Source organism: Taeniopygia guttata, chromosome 2 (genome assembly GCF_048771995.1).
Source record: "Taeniopygia guttata chromosome 2, bTaeGut7.mat, whole genome shotgun sequence".
NCBI classification, from domain to species: domain Eukaryota; kingdom Metazoa; phylum Chordata; class Aves; order Passeriformes; family Estrildidae; genus Taeniopygia; species Taeniopygia guttata.
Window position 1 is genome coordinate 133,521,980 of NC_133026.1, and position 23,714 is coordinate 133,545,693.

The 23,714-nt window shown below is 36.9% G+C and overlaps 2 protein-coding genes across 33 annotated transcripts in view; one reads left to right on the forward strand and one right to left on the reverse strand.

Annotated features, from left to right (window-relative positions):
* The window catches only part of OXR1 (oxidation resistance 1), a 338,566-nt gene extending 330,113 nt beyond the window's left edge, over positions 1-8,453 (forward strand). For 31 of the 32 annotated variants that reach the window (XM_030266557.4, XM_030266543.4, XM_030266545.4 and 28 more), the window contains 4 exons: positions 750-902; positions 4,954-5,049; positions 5,612-5,685; positions 6,424-8,453. In XM_030266557.4, the coding sequence (XP_030122417.4) occupies positions 750-902; positions 4,954-5,049; positions 5,612-5,685; positions 6,424-6,559 (459 nt within the window). In that variant the 3' untranslated portion in view covers positions 6,560-8,453. Of the gene's footprint in view, positions 1-749; positions 903-4,953; positions 5,050-5,611; positions 5,686-6,403 lie in introns of all 32 variants that reach the window. The other variant, XM_072924916.1, reaches the window with a different exon arrangement.
* ABRA (actin binding Rho activating protein) lies at positions 6,657-18,758 on the reverse strand. The gene is made up of 2 exons (XM_030266573.4): positions 17,825-18,758; positions 6,657-13,692 (listed from the first exon to the last, which is right to left on the reverse strand). The coding sequence occupies exons 1-2, from the start codon at positions 18,703-18,705 to the stop codon at positions 13,215-13,217; spliced, it is 1,359 nt and encodes a 452-aa protein (XP_030122433.4). The 5' UTR covers positions 18,706-18,758; the 3' UTR covers positions 6,657-13,214.
* Positions 18,759-23,714: the final 4,956 nt, after the last annotated feature.

Genomic DNA, 23,714 nt, shown 5'->3' on the forward strand with positions numbered 1-23,714 from the left:
TAGGCCATCTTGTAAATGGGCACACATTTGCTAACCAGGAGGTCCCCAGTTTCCCTGGAATACTGGTAAACAGTGGGAAGTGGCTCAGTGAGCATATCTGCCAGTTTCCTGGGGTGGATCCCATTTTGCACCATAGACGAGTGTGTGTCTAAGTGTCGAATAGAGCACTGGTCATAGCTAGAATACTGGGGTTTTTTAAATCCTAACTTTGAATACACCATGTATTCAGACAGACTCTTGTCTGTCTTTGCCTTATTTCCATTCTTTCTTGAAAATATCAGTGAAAACATGGCAGTTCTTGCTCCAGTCCAAAGTGATTTCATTCCAAATGTGTTAATTGAAATTTTGGATTAAAAGGCACAAGAACAGGGCAAGAAGCAGCATTTACCCTTCAGCTTGTTACCTGCTGACTTGAATGGTCTGCTTACTCAATACTAAGACGTTGGTGGGACATGTAATATTGTTATGCAAGAATAATTATATAGATGAACCTTTTAGAGACCTTAACAAACACCTGTTCTTTAGTTGATAAATCATTCTTCTGCAGGTCACTAGTAGAGGTAGGAAAAGAAACCTGCTTGAGTGACCAAAAGTAGAAAATACACATGTGAAACTTCAAATTTAGTTCTTAGGTTCTAAGGCCACATAAAAATGGTTGAGCAGAACATAATCTGCTTTCATTTATAAGTAATACATCCTTAAATATAAAACATATATTAAATAAAGGATTCTAATTTTCTTGTTAATAGCTCACAAAGTCTCTTCCACCACGGACTATTGGCTATCCATGGACTCTTGTCTACAGTACTGCAAAGCATGGCATGAGCTTGAAGACCTTGTATCGGACAATGACGGGATTAGACACACCTGTGCTGTTGGTTATCAAAGACAGTGATGGACAGGTAGGAAAGTACTTGTGTAGCAGTAGGGGACCCATCAAGAAAAATGTTTGGGGAATATAAAGGAATAGCTCATGCTTCAGTCCATCATGGGAGATAAAATTCTGTGTATTAAGCAAGTTAAAATTTTGTGTATCAAGCAAATTTTCTCCTTAGAAATGTGTTTTACTCTTAAGCAGTCCTCCAACATACTACATGTCTAGGAAATATGTTAATGATATGTTAGCTAATGTAATGCAAGAGGCTGGTAATAGCCAATTAATCAGTTTAATTTTAATTTTTTTAATGCACTTAAGACATGAGAAATACAGTCTCTTAAAACTTTCTGATGCTGGAAGGGCTTGTTGAGTTGGAATGCTGTTAGCTGAGGCTAGTTCTTGGTATAGTCTGTGGCTGCAACTAACATCTTTCAAGAGCTGTACTACCTTTGTTACAGTATTAACTTGTTCTTTGAGTCTCTGTAGTTGTGCTCTGTTTTTCTTTGACTGGGTTATGAATTTCAGGACGTGGCTCACATCTCACCATTTGAATAGCAAACATCTTCTCTTGAATAATCTATTAACAGGTGAACACTGCAGGCAGTATGAAACATCTTGATTCTTTTTCTGGAACTTCTGTGTTTTCTTGTGGAAGCATGTTACTGCTGTCATGAAGAATTGACAGAACTGCTATAAAATCTGTAGCTTTCACTTGACTTACCTCTCCCAGTTTGATAAACAAAAATTTTTATTTTCAGGAAGCATAATCTCATTCAGGGGGATGGAAAACAGTAAATGAAGGTTATATATTGTTTTATTCAAGTCACAACCTGATTTTTTCATTGTTTCCTACCCCAGGGTCCATTAAAAAGAAAAATCCTTTCTATCTCTCTGCTTGTAGTGGACTCATTCCCAAAAGTTCTTTAGAATTATTTTCTTTGTTTACCTTTTAATCTTGAAGACAAAAACAATTGAATAGACCTGAGATGTCTCAGCAAACTGATCAGTCTCATAAGTATACTTTGGTGACTTCTCTAATCCACTTATTAGCTTCTTATAAATTAGTAGGATATACCTCCTTCCTAGTGCCTGGTCTGTCCCGGAAAAAAATGTCCTTTTTCTGGTGGGGCTGTCTTGTCACCACTATGTAGTATTGTCTGTTGCTGAAGGAATTCATGTTACTTTCTGTGTACGAGTATCTTGGCTTGAACATTCAAAAAGTGTCATGGTTGCCCTGTCAAAACATGATAACATAGATACATCAATTTTATTCTTTTTTTTTAATGGAAAAAGCCTTGCTGATTCTCAGTGTACAGCCTTATACCTAGGAATATATATGAAAGCATGCCTTGGAATTCTGGATCAAGTAGTCACTGAACTCCACATGAGAGTGGGGGAAATCCGTGTCTATTCAGTGAGCAGCATATGCAGAAGGAGTGGTTCAGATGAATTTTACATGCTCAGTCCTTCACCATTGTAGTGGGAGTGGTGTTTTCAGTAGCTCTGTCTCATGTTATTAATGAAAAATGTCTGCTTTTGACAACAGAAAATTAATTTGAGCTATTTTTCTGTTCAAAATGTATGGAAATTAAGCACAGAGTCTTTCTCCTCTTCATGTGAGGATCTACAATCATGAAACATAAGATAATGGTAACTAATTATGCTGTTTTATAATTAGTCTAGGTAATTCATTTTATTTGTGAAGCTATTGATTTTTTTGAAAGAGGTTAATTTATTTTTTATGTCTTGTATCTTCCTGGCAGATTGCTGTTTAAAACTGCTTTCCATGGCTGAAAAAAACTCTTAAGTACTTTATAGGAGAATGTGTCCAGGAATAGTTCACTAGCAGTATGCTAAGTACTGTATATGCCCTCCAAAATGTATTTTAAGAGACCAGGTGGTTATTCATACCTTACACTGCAAGATCACTGCCTGTTTTCTGAGATTCTAGTTCAGAGAACATGCTAAATGAGATGCAGCCATTTTGAAAAATGATAGAATTATGACCAGATAGTTTCTTGACATATGCTGAGCATACCTGCTCAGTCCTCTCGGGTATAAGTTGATCTGCTCCCTTTGTATCGTTCGTGTTTATGAAGGATACTAGAATTGTCATATCCTAGGTTGAGGCACTTTTCTTTTAAATAAGACTGAATTTTTTTCCTGAGCTGCTTCCCTGGGTTCCCCAGATATGTTTCTTTGTTGTCGATATTTATAAAGACTGCTTTTTTAATGTTTCGATAATAGGTTGAGTAAGGAGCAAGTGTACCTTGTAACTCTTCATAATGTTCCATTAAAGGCTTCTAAGATTCACATTACTGAATTTTTTATTCAAAAACCTTTTCCAATCTTGCTTTCTTTTTCATATCAGTTAATAATTTTATTTAAATAGCTGTTTAAAAAAAGAAAACAAACAAAAAAAAAAACCCCTAGCCAAAACAAGTGTACTTTTACACAATTAAAGTTTGTAAAAGTTGAGCAATGTCTAGTTGGAATTTGGAATCTAAAGACACCTAAATTTCTTGCTCCAGTCAATTCTAGGTGGTTCTTTAATAAAGGTGTTCATGAAGTCTAAAGTTGTGTCATTACAATTGTTATGGATTGTCTGTCTACTGGTATGTGCTTCTGTTAGTGAGCCCTGACAGCCACTTAAAAATAAATTGGTATCTGATTCTTAAACATTAGTCATTAAATAAGTGGTGGTCTAGAAACAAGGTTAATGCAATTAACCACTTCAAGGACTGTCTAGTTTTATAAAAAGTCATTCTTCAGATTGTATGCGCTGCAGAAGTGTGAAGCATGGAACCTAGGACATGGGAATTCTAATTATCCACCCTAACAACTAGCCACAAAAATTGGCTATCATGGAAAAATTCTAGGTACATCGCTTCTCGATAACTAGAGTAACTGTTGGGAAGCAAATTGCAGTTTTTCTGTAAAGACTTATTCTTTTAGTGTTGCCTATAGCAAAGACGTGATCTTTCAAGAGTCAGCTTGAAGCATATAGAACATAGAGAGATTGTCACATCCTGATTCCTGAGGGTACTCTAAGCTCAAAACTGAGTCAATCTAATAGCTTCAGAATCAGTCCTCCATTGAGTTGGGAAGTATATGGTAGACTGTCTGAGATTCTTAATAACTACATGTATTCCATAATTAGAAATAAAGCTTCTGAGTTTCTTAAGTAAAATATGTAAGGTCTTCTACATGGTTAGAATGGACTAGTTTTGTGTTTTACTGGATATACAGATAATATCTTTGAGAGGATCCAAGACAAACACTGGAATAAATGTTGTGTGTAAAGTTTACAGCTGTGTAGAGGCTCAACTGAGATAGTTTAGGTTTGACAAAACTCTGTTTGATATTTCAACTGAAGGTTAATTCCTCAGTTGTTAATGAAATCTTACATTTACTTTTATCTTTTTTACTTATATTTATTTACTAGATGTGATATCAGCCCTAAGGATATTTATCTGAAGTAAGGCATGCCAGAGCTACCTGAATGTAGCTTAGCTGCCAGAACTGCTGCAGTTATTCAAAGAATGATTTGAGCACTTAAAAGAAGTTAGGATACAGAGACTCAAATAGTTTGAGGACTAAGAAATAATTGCAAGAGTTCCCATTGCTGGAAAATATGCATGTAGTTATTTAAATGTGGAATATTATGTATTTTGCCAGCATATTTTGTAATATTTACTGATGAAACTAAATTTGAATTCAGTATGGATTTTTATGCTAAAGAATGCTCTATTTAAGTTCACTTATCTGCATACACTAAGTACAGTCTAAGGTCACAAAATGTTTGACAGAGAAAAGTTAACAGCCAGTTTTCTGAAGTCTAGTCAGATGCTTGAAATAACAAAAAATAAAGTGTCTCATCTGTCCTGCTCTTTAGAGTTTACATGTGCAAAGGCCATATTTCAGTGCACTCAGAACCATGGTACAGTGAAATTCATAGAGTGAATTCCAAATTGACATTTTTTACAACCTGATTTATCAGTTACTCTCATTAGAGATTTTTGGATTCTGTAGTGTTTCTCTGATGTTTTTCTTTCTCTGATGATTTTTTGCTACAGGTTTTTGGTGCACTAGCATCTGAACCATTTAAAGTGAGCGATGGCTTTTATGGCACTGGGGAGACCTTTATGTTCACCTTTTCTCCGGATTTTGAGGTAAGTAGTAACGACTTCGTATGCTTTTGCTCCCTTCTCCACCACCACCCCAAGTACAGGATCTTAAAATCCTTAAGGAATAAATGTAACTGTAAATATGAAAAATATTGCAAGATGGCCCAAAAAAAGTCATCACACTAGTATTTTTGTGGAATCTTTAAGTACACAGTAAATTGGTAGTGTTTGCATGCTGAAGAACACATTCAAACGGAGTCTCTTTAATTGTACTGAAGATTTTTCTATTGTTTAAATTCACAAACTACATCCTTTTTAGGAGTATATCATCTAATGTAAGCATATTTCCTTGGTATTTTTCACTATGTAGGAGTTTTGGTGCTCAAGAACAACCTGGTTTGGAATGGTCTTACTTTAATTAGCGTTAAATGTCAGAGAATTTTTGTCTGCAGCTATCTGTTTCCTGAATTTTCTGTATCAAGTTCATTAAACTGGCCTCTACCCACCCATAGTCTGTCTTTACTGATAATTGGTTTCCCTTCTGCCAAAATGAAAAGTCCAGATATTTTTACTTGCTAATCTGTTTTGTTGGGGTTTTTTTCCTTAGGTTTTTAAATGGACAGGAGACAACATGTTCTTCATTAAAGGAGACATGGACTCACTTGCTTTTGGTGGAGGAGGGTAAGTCACAGTTAGAATCTGTTAAAAATATTTGTCTGGACACCTTTGAAAAGAAAAATTGGAATTTACTTCAGTTTGGTAGATCAGGACTCAACAGTTACCAGCCAAGAAACTTTAGCATGTCAGGTGTTTAGCTTCCAATGCTGACAAAATTTAAACAGGAGATTTTTCTTCCCCATAGTGTGGCATAAAGTTTCAGCCCTGCAAAGTTATGATGCCTTCCATGCTTGACTTGCATGCGTGTCTTCCTGTGTTCAGAATGGATACAATATATGATTGTGGAAGGATGTAAATGTGAAAATTACATGTAACTAGAAGAGGCCTGAATTGAAACTGAACCACCCCAAAACATGCCAGGGTCTCCAGAAATCATACATTGTCATGTCCTGCTTTTTTCCTGCCCATGCAGGTGCATATGCTTCTGGACTGTTTTCCTTATTTGTTCCTAGCATTCTCTTTAGATATAAAAGTGCTGTTATGTCATCTCTTTAATAAAAATGGAAGAGGCTGAAAACCAAGGAATTATAGTTAGCTTATTTCAGAATATCTGCAAAAGGGATATGTCCAAATTAATAATAAATAGTAAAAAAAATCCTTTTAGCATAAATTTATTAATAACCATTAAGTACTTGTATTAAAAGCTGATCCTTTTAATTCCTTCTCATTTCGAAATTTTGAATGTAAAATACATTGATGTATTTAATGCTTATTCTCTCAGTCTTTGGCATTGTCTTGCAGAGGAGAGTTTGCTCTTTGGCTTGATGGTGACCTCTACCATGGAAGAAGTCATTCATGTAAAACATTTGGGAATCACACACTTTCTAAGCGAGAAGACTTCACTATTCAAGACATAGAAATATGGGCTTTTGAATAAGTATTTCACTATTTCTACAGGTTATTGTCCCAAACCTGACATGAATCAGTGCAGTTTAAAAATCCCTAGGAGCAATATAATGTATTTTACTTACCTGTTTTGTTTTTTTTTTTTCCCCTAATATTTCAGTGTGGCCATTAGTTATTGTTTTTAAATAGCAGATGTTTTTTCATGCTCTTGCATCTGTAATATACTGTCATACTTTTTCTAAGCTTATAGACTCTTTTACAAAATATTGACCTTGTGGACTAAAAATTAACATTAGCTACTTTGAGCCTTGTGGCCTGTGAAATTTTCTTATCCATATTACAGTTGCCTCCCAGGTTTCCCACACACACCTTTCCTGCAATCCTGCTAGGGGGCTGCTTCATTGAATATAGCTTATTATTTTTGTATTCAAATTATGTCTATGAATGAAGTTGCCCTCTGTGAGCCTCTAAGAAAGCTGCGTGTGGGTATTTGGCAGCAGCACTGCAGAGATTTTTCCAGACCAATGATGGATTATTCAAGTGGTGCCACAAATGGATGAGAAGCTGAGCATTCCTAACACATCCCAGTACACACGTGGTGAAGTTAGAAGAGATCCAAAGTCAACAGTGCCACTTGTCTTGTTTCTTGTTCATGTGTAGAAAAGAGTCAGTTAATATGTGTTGTAGCTGCATGCTGATTGTATTTAAAGAGTGTTTTGCACATGCTGTTAATGATCTGCAGGTTTGGGACAAATACTGACAATATTGAGCTAAGTGGCAAAGACTTGCAAAATAGCAAGAGAATGTAAGAATATGATAGTTCCAAAACTTAAAAGGCTAAAGCAAGAAAAACTCAGTGAACAATTTGTAGCTATAGTAGGGCATTAAAAGTACAGACACAGATGCATCTTTCTTCAACATAAAGTGTCAGATATATACTGTTATACTGTTGTAGCCGTGTAGCACATCAGCTCCAAGAATATAGCTTATTCCTGTCCAAAGAAAAAAAAAAAAACTTGTGATGTTTTTGAGTGGGTCTATGTTGTAAATTTACAATTAGCACCAGCTCTGATAAAATGACATCATGTATCATAGGTAGACAATATTGTAATTCAGTATACTTGTGGAATATGCAAACTTACTGTCATGTGACCTCAACAAATAAATGACAGGCTAGAATACAGTTCCAGTAGCTCTTGTCCACTTTTGTAGAAAACTTAATAAGCCATTGTGGCAATAACAGCTCAACAAAACTGTTTGTTTCAAAGCTTTTATTCTATGTTCTGCAAAAAAACAAAAGAAAACAAAAAAAAAAGAACAAAAAAATTGCTGTTAAGTGTGACAGTGACTGACTTTGTGCTGAAATTTCAGCTATTTCAGACAAACATTGTATATTATCTTGTAAATTCATGTTTAAAGTAGTTTTGTTATTATAGAAAAGTGTTGATTGACGGGTTGCTTATAGCACTTTAAATTATTCTAGAAATGGAATAAAAGCCAAATGGGTTGGCTTACGTAGATGTAGTTGTATATTTCAAAATATTTACATTTCTGGAAAGTTAAAAAAAAACTTATTTGAAGACAGCTTACTGCTATGGTAAAAAGAAAGGGCAGATGTTTCATTTATAATATGCTAATGCTCAATATTAATAGAAAAACAGGGCTTTGTTTCCTGTCTCTATGTATATCTCTATCCTTATTAGAACTTAGTACAATGTGTAGAGTAAATGTTTACAAAATAAGGAACTGTAAATAAATTGAAATGGCTTTTCTCCCCTTTGGTCTTCCACAGCAGTATTATTGTCTTTGTGGAGTTACAACTGATGATTACAACAAAAAAAAAAAACAAATCCTGTAATGGATTTCAAGTACTATAAGCTCACAGTGATGTATAGCAAATAAATCTAAATATATGTAAAAATAAACTTGAGTCAGTGTTTATTTAGAACATTGAGTTTATGTAGAAGCACAAATGCAGTTTTTTGCTGTTTATTTAATAACTGAATGTACAGAATGCATTTTCTCATGTTTTTTTGCATTTCTGGGTCTTTTTAAAGCCCTATGGGAAGCAATAGGAGTGAAATACATTGTCTGCAACCATTTTGAAGAAGGACATGGAAAAAGAAAGTCTCAGATCATCGTTGCTGACAAAACCATTAATTCAACTGCATAGTCTCTATCCTAAGCTCATATTGCAAATAAAGCATATTTTAGGTTTATAGAGGGTGCTGTGAAGAATTTTATAAATAATTATACTTTGAATAATTAAATGAAAGCACACAAAAATCTTCAATAGTTGAATGTTGCCAAGTATTGGACCAATCTTGGAAAAGCAAATAGAAAGCAAAAAAGCAGAACTCAATGCTTACTAGTGTAAGCAGTACATTAGCAATCATGCTTGTAAAATTCCAAATTAGTTAAGAAATTGAAGGACATTTGATTTAAAGCGTAAGTGACTGTGGCAATGCTTGGTGAAGCAACTGACTGTCTAAGGGAGATGTAGAAAGTGGTGCATGTCTATTTAGGCAAGACCATGAATTTTATTACCAGAGGTGTTGTTAATTTCTGTATGACAGACATAAAAGCCTTGATGTCCCTTCTGTCTTTAGTTCATTATGCTTTTTCTGCAGTAGAATTCCTTTCCATCTTTCCTGGAAAGGCTTGTTTCTATGATTGTAAAGCATTGGGGTTAGGCATTCGCTGAAGGCTTGTGAGACCCATTATCTAGAGTTGGCTCCCAGCAGACTGTGTCTCAGCATCCAGTACTTAGATGGATTCACCGAGTAACTTGGGGTTTTATTTGGGTACCTGTGATCCAAATGTGGGATTCTTGAAGTACCATCTTTTGGCTCTAAATCCAGTCTGTGTTAGTGCGTGATTTTGTGTAATCTGCAAAAAGGTCATAATTTATGACATACGGCTTGTGCTTGCATCTTCCTGCTCACCTGTTTATATTGTATTAGTTATTTTTGTTGTACAGAAAATAAAATGTCCACATAAAATTTGCTCTTGGAAGATGAATAAGAACATTGACTATTCCTTCAACTTCAATTTAAAAAAATCTTGTATTCTTCATTCAGTATTTGTAATTTAAACACTGATATGTTCTCCCTTCATAAAAGAACAGATGTCATCAGGGTATTTTACTGTTGTCATTGGAGTTTGGAGCTTAATTAAGGGGACAAAACTCCTCTTTCGCCTCTTAAAGAGTAGGTGCTACTGCAATGATAAAGAGCTACACTGTGCTTCTGGAGCAGAGAGGGGGATTGTCCAGCTGAGGGACTGGTGTACACTTGGTGTAGTATGTGCAAGCCAGTCCTGCTGCCTGTCTCACTGCAGAAATGCCAGTGCCAGCTCTGCTTTCTGCTGTCCTGCTTACCTTACAAGCTTTGTAATTGTAGTTTTTCTCTTGTGATAATTACACTGCTAATAGTACAGGTGCTGTTGAATGCTAAGTTGCTTTGTGCCCTGAGGTGTCAGCGTTGTTTTTAGTCGAGGAGTTGGGGCAGTGCAATGTGTACATAGCAGCCGACATGGCTGTGGGAGGAGGGCCTGCCAGTTCTGTTCTGTGATGATTGAACATATCACCATTAACAGTGATAAGCTTATTTTATTTCAATAGCCTTCCCCTGTTTTAAAAATGAACTATATTACTGAATCTTGATTGTACATTTGTGCAGAAGGAATTATTACAGAACATTTGTAAGGAAGGAATTACTGCTTTGGAGGAGGGAGCTGATTTCTACTGGGTGGGGTACATGTCCAATGAACCTTCCACTCACTTCAAGCCACTGCAGCAACTGTGGCAAGACTTGGAAAAATACAAAGGTGTAAAAGTCAAATTTATTTCTTCTGATACAAGTTCCATGCTGCCAATTAAACCTGATAGCTGTATTAGAATGTAAAATATATATATGTAAGTTCCTACAGAAGAAGATAGAATTTTTTCACTATCGAGGATGTGCAAAAACAACACTAGCTTCAGACAGCAGAGTGCAGGACTTCTACTCTGTTTCAAGTAAAACATTTTGGGAGTGAATACAGTATTTAAGAAAATAATGTGCAACTATAAGCTACCATGAGAGTAGCTGAGAATTGCTTATTGTATCAAAGATTAAGGGTTTTATTTTGAGAGCAAGTCAGAACTCCAAAAGCAGGTCTTAAATAAAAATTTACATAGACTGCTTTAATCAAGCAGGTTTGGACCTTTATCGTCTCTCTGCTTAGAATATTTAAATTTGGCAGAGGTTGTACTCATTTCGCAGTAATATTGCACAACATAGGAGAGGTAGGGTGGGTAATTCAGGCATGAAGTAATTTCTTATTTCATGTAAGAAATGCTATAAAGGATATAACCTACATGAAATGCTTCTATACACCATAATTTATATCAATATTTAATATTTGTTTTTGACAAAAATGGTAAATTATTTTCAGAAATTAGAAGGCTTTGCATGATACTGCCTACTCAAAGGTAAATAGTATGGAGTAGTATGAGTAAAAACACTAGTTATGTCATGTGGGTTTTTCATCCAATTAGAAATAAAATAGTTTCAAGGGAAGAATAGGAAAAAGTTGGGGAGTTGGTTCATTTTGCATAGATTTTAATACTGGGATGACTTGAGTAGGAGGCTTAAGCTACCTGCAGTGAGCTACCAGTTGGTGAGTTTGGTGATACATTATTTATTACATTGTTATAGCTGCTGTATTTTCCTGTGGTAAGATGAGAATTCTCATGAGCAGAAACATGTAATTCACTTAACACTTACATGCCTTTAGTGTGTATTCTTCATACAGGTTTTTTGTATAAGGTCTGTTGCCATGTACTCTGAAATCTTTTTCTGGTGCTTTGGACAGAGAAACCTTCACAGGAAATATTTTAACAGCCCATGAAAAGGAGAATATATGTGTACTTATATTTTGAAGCAACTTACTGATATTTTACTTCACTGAGTATGCTCACATATGTTTTCTACTGTGTGGGAAAATAACCCAAGAAATAATTAAGGGTTTTATTTATAGTTCATGTATTCTTTTGACAACAAAATTTTGTCAAGACAATTTAGATAGCTGTAAAAGGTCATTATATAAGATATAAAGAATAAGTTAAGAATATGCAGGTAAAAATTATGACATATAAGTATTACACTAAGACATGCATTTTGTAGGTTGAGTAGTGTAAGAGATCTCAAGAAAATATTAAATAAGTTCCACTGATTCCACCTTATAATTTTTACTTCCGTAGAGTCACATAACTATGCCTAAAATATTAATGATTTACATAGATTTAGAGTAGATGTAGTAGTCAGTTCCTGTATCAAGTTATAAAATACTTGGTTTATTTGTACATTGAAGCTTCAGACTGGAGTGTCTGTACTCATAATAAGACAGCAATATTTGTTTCATCAGAGACAAGATGTTAATACACCTCTACTTCTGTAAGAAGATATATGCTCTTTCAGTTTGAAAGAATATTAAGGGGGGGGGAAAAAAACACTTCTTTTTCATTACTTGCCCAGGCATCTGCTCTGAAACAAATCCTTTTCATATGAAGCACACACATTTTACCAGGACAGCTATTTTTACAGTAGTAGAAAAATGGATCTCTCTAATCCACTAAGTAGCAGAGACCTTACAGAGATCTCATATTTCTGAACAATATAATTTTAAGTCCTAAAAGTATTAGTTCATTAGCGCTTAGTGCTCTTCAGCATCACCTGGACATTAATTTAGTGACATTGGAATGGCAAATCCTGTAAAATAAGGTCAGTATTTCTGTGTGATGTGGAACAACATTTTCCTCAAAGTTATGAATGCCGTTTCTCTCTTTTTTTCACAGAGGTACATTTCAATGGCAGATGATGATGTTAGTCACTTTTTTGCTGTATACAAAAGAACAAGTACCTGGCTAGCTTTTATATGTTACATATTATTTTTTCCTGTATTTATAAGAACAGTATCAGCATAGATAATCAGATAAGAAATTACACAATGTTACATAGAAGGTATTTTTTAGGTAGCTATCTAATCAAAACATTTTTATTCATTACATTCCAACCTCCATAAGTTTAAATATGAAACAATCTAAAAAAATTAGTTATGTAAACACAATAAATATATAAAACCCCATTTACAAAAAGAATTTTTATGTGATATGTAAGAGAAAGCTGTGTCAACAGTTGTATCTACAAGAGAATACTGCAGTAATAGTTACATACTGTGTTTGTAAAGAAAACAATTATAGTATCCTTGAGTCTCTATTAAAATAAGATTCTCTATTAAAATAAGTTTGTAGTTAATTAATTAGAAAGTGCATGCTCAAAACCATTTCTCAGATCAAAAACTTTGTCTGGGTTTATTTTGTCATTCAGCTTCTGATCCGGCATGTTTCATATTCCTGTAGCTATTTATATTGCTATGGGCTTTTATCATCAGCTGCTTATATTCCATATAGCTTTTTCTCCTTATTTTTTATGTAGTAATTAACTTAATTGTTTTGAAAGCACTTCTGGTATAAAATTAAGTCCATTTGGGTGTTTGGGTTATGCACTAGTAATAAAATATTTCAAAAAATACTCTTTTCTATGTGGTGAACAGGGGAATCTTATATTCAAAATGTGCAAATGCTAATGGCAAGGGAGAAGAGGAGAAAAGTTTTCCAAAAGTTGTTCTGGTTATAGCCTAACTTATTTTAATAAAGTAATTATGACATTATCATCTCTTCCTTGCCATAACATTTCTCCTTCAAAGTCCACCAACCCGTGTTTCCTGGCTCTCATCAGAATCCCAACAACCTTATCTGAAATACGAACGTATCTGTCGAAGAGTTCCCCAAAAGTGACTTGGATCTTGCCGTCGGGCCGTGGCTTGGCCATTGATTCAATGATGAAGCACATGTCCCTGATCTCCCGGTGGATGTGGGCCTCAGCTCTCTTGGCTCTCTCGGCAGTTTTGGTTCCTTCCTTTGGGTGGCCGTATCCTTCATCTCCTTTGTGCAGGCGCGTGGACATGGCCAGCTCGTGGTCAAACTCCTCGCTGAAGGGGTTCAGCTTCTGCGTTATGATGTGCTGGTCGGCCCATTCCTGCCACCTGTCCTTGAGGCTGTGCACGGCGCTGCATTTCCTGCGCGCGTTGCTGCGCGCCTCCTCGCTCAGCCGGCTGGCACTGAAAGACACCGAAACACACCTGAGCTTTGCATCTCCTCCTTTCCTGATACAGTTCTGCTGGTGGTATCCTCTGCTCTAACTGGGTTCTGTGGTTTTGGGATGAGCTGGAATCCACCAGGTGGCACGAGTTCACCGCTTCTACATTAGTTCTCTAGGGGCTGTTCATCCACATTCAGTTTGCACACAGAGGCAAGTTCCATGATCACAGCTTTATCCTGTCTACACTACCACCTTCCAGCCCTGATCTGAGCCTGTTCAGACAAACTTTGTCCCAGAATGACTTAATTCTGTAAGGGAACAAAACAGTATGTTGCTGATCACCTGCGCTTTCTGTACCTTTGGTCAGTCACACAATTAGTTCCCCATTCCTGCCTGCTTGGCCAAGCCTGAAGTGTGCCTGCCCTGAGGTGAGAGATGCTGATTGCTGTAGGTGTATGACCTGACTGAAAACTAGAGGGTAGTGCCTAGAAAAATCTGTCCTCTTTAATAGATGTTAATGATTATAGCAACAACAAAGAGCTAATTTGAGTGCAGTAGCTCTGTCTGTGCTTCTGTATTTGGAGTATGGTTCTGAACAAATATTGAAGTCCAAAATTCACATTCCCATGGGAAGGGTAGAAGTCTGAAAGTATCAAGGACAAAGGATAAGGAAAGACATTCAGAGATTTTTTTTTTTTCTTTTTTTTATATGTGTAATAGCTCCGGATGACTCCAGGCAGACACTCGATCCTCTTGTGGCCAATCTCACATCTTGTGGGGGAGCTATAGATAGTTTGAGCTAGTCTTTGTGCTGTCCACGTCCTGTCAATGTATAGTACTGAACTCAGCTGGGACTGTGCTGTGCTGTGGCTGTGCCAAAGTAATTTGTTTTCTAATATTTTTACTCCCTAAAAGGTTGCTCTGAAACCTCCCCAGTCATGTCAGCTGAATATTAACACCAGAAAATCAAAATGCACTTAGCAAACAGTACACAGGGCTGTAAAGTTGCAGAAATTTCTGTTCCCCTGCTGTTTGATATTTCCTTTGTTTTCTACTAAGCTGGTTGAAATAGAGAATAGGGGTCATAGAGATGTCCCTAGTTCAGATCGGTGCACCAGAAAGATGCCAGTGTTGGGCAGGGCTGTGCTAGGGTAAGAGCTGCAAACACCTAATGCCAGGGATAGAAAAAGAACTAGATCTGCACTACTTTGTTGGCTGTGGAGTTGCCCTAAGATTGGCTTAGCTGTGTTGAGAAACTCTGTTTAAAAAGCTCCAAAATACTCTTCCCTATCAATTTTGTGAAAAATCTTTAGAAGAATTGAGCATACTGAGTTGCCAAGTGCACCTTTCTTCTGTGATGCAACTACAGAGCATCCTGAGAGAGGGCAGCATGTCTGTAGCTGTAATATTGTGTAAATGATGAACAGGTAGGTGTTGGCGGGAAAGCATTAAAATATACTAGTGGAGTAAATCTAGACAATTTGGTTTCCCAACAATAAACCAAATGCTCCTCTATATAAGCTATTGTCATGCAGAGAAAGGGAGAGCTGTGATCCTTTGTCCCTTCATCTGAATTGTGCCTTCTTTGCCCAGAGGAACTGTGGGCACAGGGTTTGGCTATGCAAAGGAATTTGTCTCCTGAAGTCTATGGCTATCTCAAAAGTCACAGAAACCCACAGAAAAGACACAGAAACAGACTGAACTCCAGCTGAAGCTCAGATTGCTTCACTAGCTCTTCATGTGTATGCTATCAGTTAAGATGGGGAAAAAATCCTAAGTGAATCAAAATTGCCTTGAAGAAGTGATGCCTTCAGTCTCAGTGGAGTTTATGAGTAGATACCATCATGGATGACTTATTACTCAGCCACAGCCAGCTGCTTCCCCTTCTCTCCAGGGACTATGACCACTGAGAAAGTCTTAGAGCTTTGGTTCCCCAGGTTGAGGGGAGAGAAGAGGGGGACTGAGACAGCAGGAGGCTGTGCAGTCTTTGTTACTTACTTTAATTTAACAGTCTAGAATGTATTCCCTCCTTTTTCTACTGAAACTAACTTTCCTTTCTAGCAGAATATTATTATTGCCTTCCTCATCCACATCATCTCAGTGGTTGTGAAAACCATCTTATCTATTCTTTTGCTTTTATCACACCTCACACAGGCTTGAAAAAAACCTTACTATTTTAATGCAGCTTGGAATTTAATAATTTCTAGTTGCTGAAGTGCTATTTTTGCCATTGTTTAGCTTAATAACATGTTTAAAAAGTGAAGCATTTCTTCATGTTTCTACTGCACCTACACAAAGGATTGTGCACCCAAAGTGAAGGTTTTGAACTTCTACCCAGTCTAAGAAGTGCTTTACTTGCAATAATCAACTAAGTTAACCTGTTAACCAGAATGATCATTCTAAATGTATTCTGACCTTCTAGGCAAATAGTGTCCTAGGCAAATGTTGCATATTTGCCCTGTTTCTATCTGTAGGGGAAAGGTATGAATCCCATGTTAATGTTTGAGTTTCATATCCCTTTTGTTGCATCCTTTTTGCTTCTAAGCATGAGCAGAAGAGTGTCTCTTATGCCAGTAGGAGTCAACAAGCCTTCTACTAAGGAAGCAACCTTATGTATGGATGCTATTTTCCTGGAATGTGGAGAGGAAAATAGGAGATATGCTTTAACAGCTGTGTACTTATGGCCTTTTTGAAGAAGATTAAACCACATCGAAAGATTCATAAGGGTAGCAGGCTGAAACTATATTCTGAGGTTGTAAAATAAATGTTAGAAAATGAATAGTTTAAAAAGTTCAGTCCTGATAGCAGCACTGTAAGTGAAGGAAATTAGTTCTCTGTTCTATTCCAGTGGAAGAAAGAGCTGTAAGTAACATAGAGAGTGTTATTTCAATAATTTGGATCACAGTAAATATGGCTAATCAATCTTTTTTCATGGTAGCAGCACTAAAATTAGACATATAAGGAAAATATAAGAAAACTTTAATGGAAACTAGATAGTTGGTCTGTTTCTACTATAACATTTGAAATGGAGAAAATTTGTTTTAATTGAAGTTGTTTACAGATAAGTGCTGCAAATGTATCCTTTTTCCACTGTATATTTGGAATCTTTGGTTTGTGAAAGGATGGTGCACACAGTCCTTGCCAAACGCAGGTACCACGAACTTTCAAGCCCTAGGTTACTGGGGAGCTTTTTTCACTTGGGCTGTTAACTTGGGCTTCTTACAGAAGCTGACTGCTCAGCTGTACGGCAAAGCATTGTGCTAATTCCATTTGAATAGTTAAAATAGCTCTGGGGGTGTGTGTTCAGATAGCTGTGCTTAAAGGTTCTCTATGACTGAAGTCCATAACTGTGTAGTCACAGTCTAATGGTCACATAATGCTCATCAGTAGTGAGGTGTAAAACCAAAACAGTGACTGTGATACAGCCTGCTTGCCTGTCTGCACAGGAATCACAATGCCTGTTTTGGCATTTTCATCAGTTTTTCATCATCGGTGCTGATACAGTTTTTAATTTCTGAAAATGTGATTGAGATATGTTATGGTATGAACTTGGGGTCTAAGATAGTGTGGAATTTTCCTTTGTTTGAATGGATGAATTTTAAATTCATGAAAAGCTTCCAAAGAGAAGCACTGAATCCAAATTTTGGTTAGAAATATGTGGATATAATTCCTGCAGCATTAATTTGTGACATTCTCTTCAAATTGCTCCTGAGGATATTTACAATTTATACTAAGAAAATAATGAATATGTATTTGAAAATATTACTTGTCAAATATATTGATTTAGACAACATTTTCTGAAATAAATGACTAGCTAAAAGCTCTTGGTGAGGTAAAAGTTGTGATTCTGAAATATGGACTAAGTATAAAGAAGTAAGTAGTTATTTTGATGAACCAGTAAATCCAGTGTGCAAATTAAATATAATTAACATATCCCAAATATAACTTCCTGACTTTTTGTATTAGGTACATAGTCAAATGTTGTTGAGTAACTACTTAAGCACATAGTGATAAGTGAAAGATCTCCTGATGGATTAATGTCTTCTAAATCAAGAATAATTGTTCATCTTTGACCGCTTCCCGCTATCCGCTCCCCGGAAAGCTGAACCCCTCTGCCATTTGCGTTGATGTAAGGAAAATGCTTTACTTACAGAGACGGGACAGGCCGTTTAATCCTCACAGCTGTCACCTCCCGGTCACTGTCTTCCTGCTCGAGCTTGTCCTCTTCCCCATAGCCACTGTCCTGGGCATCCAGACTGTCATCGCGACACTTCAGCAGCAGCTCTCCCTTGGGCCCATCTTTGTCCTCGTCTTCCATCTTCTCCCAGCCCTTGGTCAGCTCTGATACCATATTTGAACACTTCCTCTTTATGGTTGAAGGTAATTTGTTACTAAGAACTTTGTCAATAGCATTTGATTCTTCTTTGAGTTTGGTCATCTCGGAGCTGCTGTTGTTGTTCTCGTATCTTTCACTGAGGAGGCTGACGTCGCCCCCTCGTTCGTAGGCTTTGCTGACAACTGTTTTGGTCACCTCTTTGCTTTTAATGCTGAACATTTTGAGGTCTTCATCTGATTCCATTAATTTTTTCTCAGCATCTCTTATTGTCACCAATTCCTTTGCTAAGGATTTTTCATCACCTTTTTCTTGGTCCCTCTTGACAGATGGAATTTGCCATTTTTCAAAAGAACTTTCTTGTACAGGCTGAGCTGATGAGCTTTCAGCAGTGGGGACCCATCCAGAGGGCTCTTGCTCTTGCTTTACATGGTGGTCAGATGCCCACTGCTGCCAGCCTCGTGCCAAGCTGAAGACCTGGCTGGCCATTCGGATCTTGTGGACAGCCCTTCTCACAGGAGCAGGTCTCGGCTTTTCGTCAGGAGCCATGCTGCTGTCTGCTGCCATCCTGGCTTCTCCCCTTCTTCTGCTCAGCACCTTCTGAATGGGCTTCCTGAAGTGAATAATGCCCTCTGAAGAGGACCACACAGATTTAAATAGAAGCAGGAGCAGTTGATGCCCATGGAAAATATGTGACATGCTTCTCACAGAGATAGAGTATCCTCACTGTTGCAGAAGTCTTTTTTTAAAACGCAGGTTTACATTTCATCACAGCAGATGAATTATGCATGATGTAAACAGTGTGACACAGACCTGTTCTGGAAATAGAGGGAAAGTAACAGCTCCTTTAGTCCCCCCTCCCTGGGACTGCTGAATTCCTAGTTTGCTGGCAAGGGTCTTGTTCTTTTGGAAACGCAGCACGTGGGTTAGAGATACTGATCAGAGTGACTGAAAATGCTAAATGTGAAGGGCTGTCAGTGGCTAGGAACTTTGGCCAGAATGGACACTCCTCATCATCACAAGAAAATAGTGGCCCTTGTCATTGAGTGTGAAGCCAGAAGCAAGTTGTGACTGAGAAATTTTTAGAGGTATTTCCTAAAAAGATACTGGGTGATTTTTTCTTATAGCTCATGTGTCCAAGGAAATCGAAGTTTGTTAATTTTTAAAAGGTATTTATGAGTTCTCTTCCCAGTCATTATCTATTAATGCCTCTCTCTTTAGAACATACCTTCAGGGGGGCCTGGGAGCACTATCATGTTTGGTGTCAGCACTAAGGAAGAGGGAATCACTATGTCTGGGGATCAGTATAGTAAATCTGACTTGATCAGATGGATGAATGATCTCCAAGTTTTAGGGTTTTGAGAAAATAAAATATAACCTATTTAATTTCTTACTGCTTTTCAGTAGAGTTATATACAGCATAATTATATTTTCTGTGTACAATCTAAAAAAATATCACTTTTTCTAGGAAACCTTGTGATTTGTTCATTCCAAAGGACTTCCTAGAGTGAGTTCATATTCAAACTTGTAATATTGTTTAGTGAATTGATACATCCATTGTTGCATGGTAATAAACATTTTTCTGAGATACAGTCCTGTGATATCTTATTTCTTAGTATAATGTTTCCTAAATAGGAACGGAAAATGTCACTGCTTTTTCAATCCATCATACCTTGCAGATTACAGGATGACCCGTGGCACTTGCCATGTGGTGCTATGAGGCACTCAGAACTTCAAGGAATTCTGTTGGCTTTATTGGTGTTACATCAGAGATAAATATGGACACTCATACTCTGCCCTTTTTTATCTTCTCTCTGTTAAAGGCTGGGCTGTTTGAAGTAGGTCAGATCATATTTAGCTCTTGATTAATGCTATAAGTCTACATCATACCTTTGACTTCCATGTAGAATTCCTCATTAATCTGTGGAGTAATTTCCTCTTCAAAACTGATGACATAATGTAAGTTTGTGTTGCTATTAGATATTTACTCATGTTTTTATTTTAGAAAAAAATGTGTCACCTCTATGTACTGTACAGTCTCAGCTATTGCCCACTGCGTCACAGCTGTGAGATGACATTGTGAGATGTACCCATACAACTTGATTAAGGAACATGTGTCACCAAACATTTATTTTGGTCATTTTAAGGCTAATCAGGAGTTGGACCTCCTTGTGCTTAGAATTTGCACATGCCCATGCAAGCACACAGGGGGGTGTATGCTCCCTAAAATACAAGGAAGAGGCAAGTGAAAGAAAATAATGCACATGCAGAATAGGAGTATTACACCAGTTCATTTTGCCATTCTGTGAGGTTTCTGGAGTGTAAGGGTGGCTGAGGCTTTAAGAATGAGCTGAAAGCTAAATACAGATAAGAGGTCAGGCCAAGGAAGGACTGCAGTGATACAAGGGACTGTGAAAGGACATCCTGAAGTGTATGGGCAATAGAAATCCCTGTTAAAGGGCAAGGTCAGCTCCATCTCCAGTAGACTACCAGCAGTAGATACTCCCCACTGTCTAGGCAATCTATTCCACTGGTTAATTGGCTGTATTTCGCAAAGACCTCTTCTCAGTTTATTACTGCAAATACTCTTGAGGTTCTTCAACACTTTTGCTCTTATACAATAATTGCAAGTAGTCGTATTGAAACTCATGGCACTGAAAAATAGTTGCATTCCTGAGGAATGTTTAGAAATTACAGCACATTTCAAAGCAGTTGTTAATAAAGAGACTTCTGTTTTTTTTCTTACAGACTTGACCTTGGTATACTGGTCAGTCCTACAGACTTAATGCTTAGATAGTTTAGGTAAATGACAATGAAAGGTTACAGAGAAACACCAAGATTACAGATCTAAACTGCTATTAAATCCATATTGCACAACAATATGTTAAACAAATGTTTAGTTTAAATTGGTCACTATATTAAGCTGAAGTGTTATCACAGACCTGTCCAAAGTGCCAATGAAACTTTGATATAATTATTCTGAGGATAACTATCTTTGTAATTTAATTTTAGGGTATACAATGACAATGCCTTGAATGTGTTGAATGTTGTCTCATTTTATATGGTAGTGCTGCCAGCAAGAAGTTAATTATATGCATAAATTATGTCCAAATCATCTACTGATATTCATACTTTGTGTGTTGTTTACCTTGCAAATGTTTTGTTGCAGTTTTAGGTGTGTTTCAGGCAGGCTGGACCAAAACACATTTCCTGTGTGTCTTCCACACATCACAAGGTAACAAAATGCACTCTAAATGCTTAGCAAGACTGTGTGAGGGTGACTGTCACAGGCTTTCACAAGTTCAGCAACTATCCTTGAGGCCTGAGTGGAGGGACCATTTCTTGCAGAAGATCTATAAGAGAAAAGGTAATTGGAGTAAGTATTAACTTTGATGAGCAAGCTTGACACAAACTGACATTGCAAACTTATTTTTCCTTGACCCTGGCTGCCTACATTTCTGGGATTTAATTTCTTTGACACCTTTAGACAAGTCTGCATGTGTCCCTAAGACCTTGTTGCTGCTTGTGGATTGCTGAATTTCACACTGAATTTTAAAGGTAGAACTGTATCCTTCATACATTACTTTACCTTGTCAGACACTGACATAAGTTATTCAATGTTTTTGATTCCAAGGAATTTAATTTTGAACCAATTGTAAGTGTATGAAAGATGCGGTCTTCCTCCCCAGAGTTAGTGGTGAATAACGAAAACAAGATGTGTTTCTTTCCTAAGTATAACCAGCTGCCATTATCAGGAATCTCAGGAATTCTTTTCACCGTGACACAGTTAAAGTACATACGTTGCCAGTTATCACAGGAAATCTGTAAAAGGAGTTAGAGTGGGATTTCCTTATTTTTAGAGTTCACATCAAACAAATTCCTTCTAATAAGAGCAGTGAGCAACTGTGTCTCATTCAGCATGCAGTTCCATGGACAATCCAGGTGACTGAGCTCCAAGAAGTGGATGCTCCTGAGCCTTTGGACTGGGTCGTATCCAGCCATAAACTGAAGGAAGTTTATGCATTCTTTGGTGTAGCTTGTTATAGTTGCACCCTATATCTGACCACAGCCTTTTTTGTTTAACTGAAATTGTGTTGTACTGAAAAATTATCCCTGTGTAATAATTACATGGAATTTTGAGTCTGCATTTGATTATGTGTCATCAGGATTCAATATATGAGAGATCAGGGCTTATCCATGACCTATTGTGGCAGCACTGCTCTGTGAAGAAAATAAATCCAACAAACCCTGAAGAAAACCCTGGTGAGAACCAAGGCTGACAGACTCTTAGATGTGGAAGGGTAATGAGGAGAGGAAAGATGCACTATCCAGTGGCAGCAGCTGCAGTGATTTGCAGAGTGCAGCCCCAAAGCTCCTCTCCCTCCAGGTGAGACATTTAAATGCAAGCTACCCAAGTAATAGAAAACAGCCCTGCAGATTCTCAACGGGATGAGGATGAGATTTCAGCATAATTTTTCGCCGCAGTCTGGTGGTGAGACCTGGCTGTTAGGGCTGACAAAACCAATTCAGGATGGGTTTACATGAATCCATGTGTCTTCAAGTTCCTACCTGCTACTCAAGTGACAAAATTCTTAGCTGTCTTGTAAAGTTGTCTTCACATTTCAGAAGACGAAAACTAAGACTGGGATGTGGAGCCTTAAATCACTTTGGCACCCTTTTCCTACTTTTGCAAATAATGCCCACAGCTTTTTTTTTTTTTTTTTTTTTTTTTTTTTTTTAAGTGAGAAGCTTGTAAGAAATCCGTACAAGTTTAATAAAATTTATACAGGAAAGGGAAGAAGAGGTAAGACTGCATGCTTTTAGTCTTATTTTACCTTTGAGCATAAATACATCTCTTATTTGAATATCTATTGTAAAAGAACAGAAACAAGTAACCAACAGTAATGAAGCAATTCTGTTTAAAAGTGTAAGCAAACATTTGCAGGAAATCATTTGCATGAGGCATTTAGTTCTACTTGGAGAACTTTAAATGAAGATCATTTAAAGAAGATACCCTTTGAAATAAATCCACAAATATGTTGCTATTCAAGTTTGTATTGATCATATCTATTTGCAGTGAATGGTTATGATTTTCTGATAAGAAAATTATGTAATAAGTAATTTTGTGGTTCCAACTTGCTGACGTATCTTAGTTTAAAGTTTACCTAGAAATAGTCTTATGGGTTTGAGAATATGGCCTTTTTGCTGCTATTGAAATCTGAGAAGAGCACTGGATATGAGGAATTGAAAGTCTTCACATAACTTTGCAATACAAGATGGATGGGAGGCATACCAGAACAGGAGAACTCGAAATCAGACACCTGAATGTAATGTGAGAGATGATAAATGTATTTACACATCTACAAAAAAAGAAATCACAAGTAAAAAAACATAAATAAAAGCACAGTTCTATATGGTCAAAATACTTTACAAACAAGAGATAAGTGGCATAATCAAATCAGTGTCCTCCAGGTATTAGCAAGGCAGTGCTCCCATGCATTGTGATTTTATTTTTTAGGGTAATATAAGCTGCATGTTTCTGCTAATGGGTGTTTCTCAGATTTCAAAGTGGCAAATGTGAGAAGAAAATAGAATTTTCACAATTTAAAAAAAAAATCAAGGACAGTGTCCAGTTAATTAGAGCAGTACAAATCAGACCTGAATGAACCACTTTATAAATGTTTGCTTTATCACTAGTCTGTTTCAAG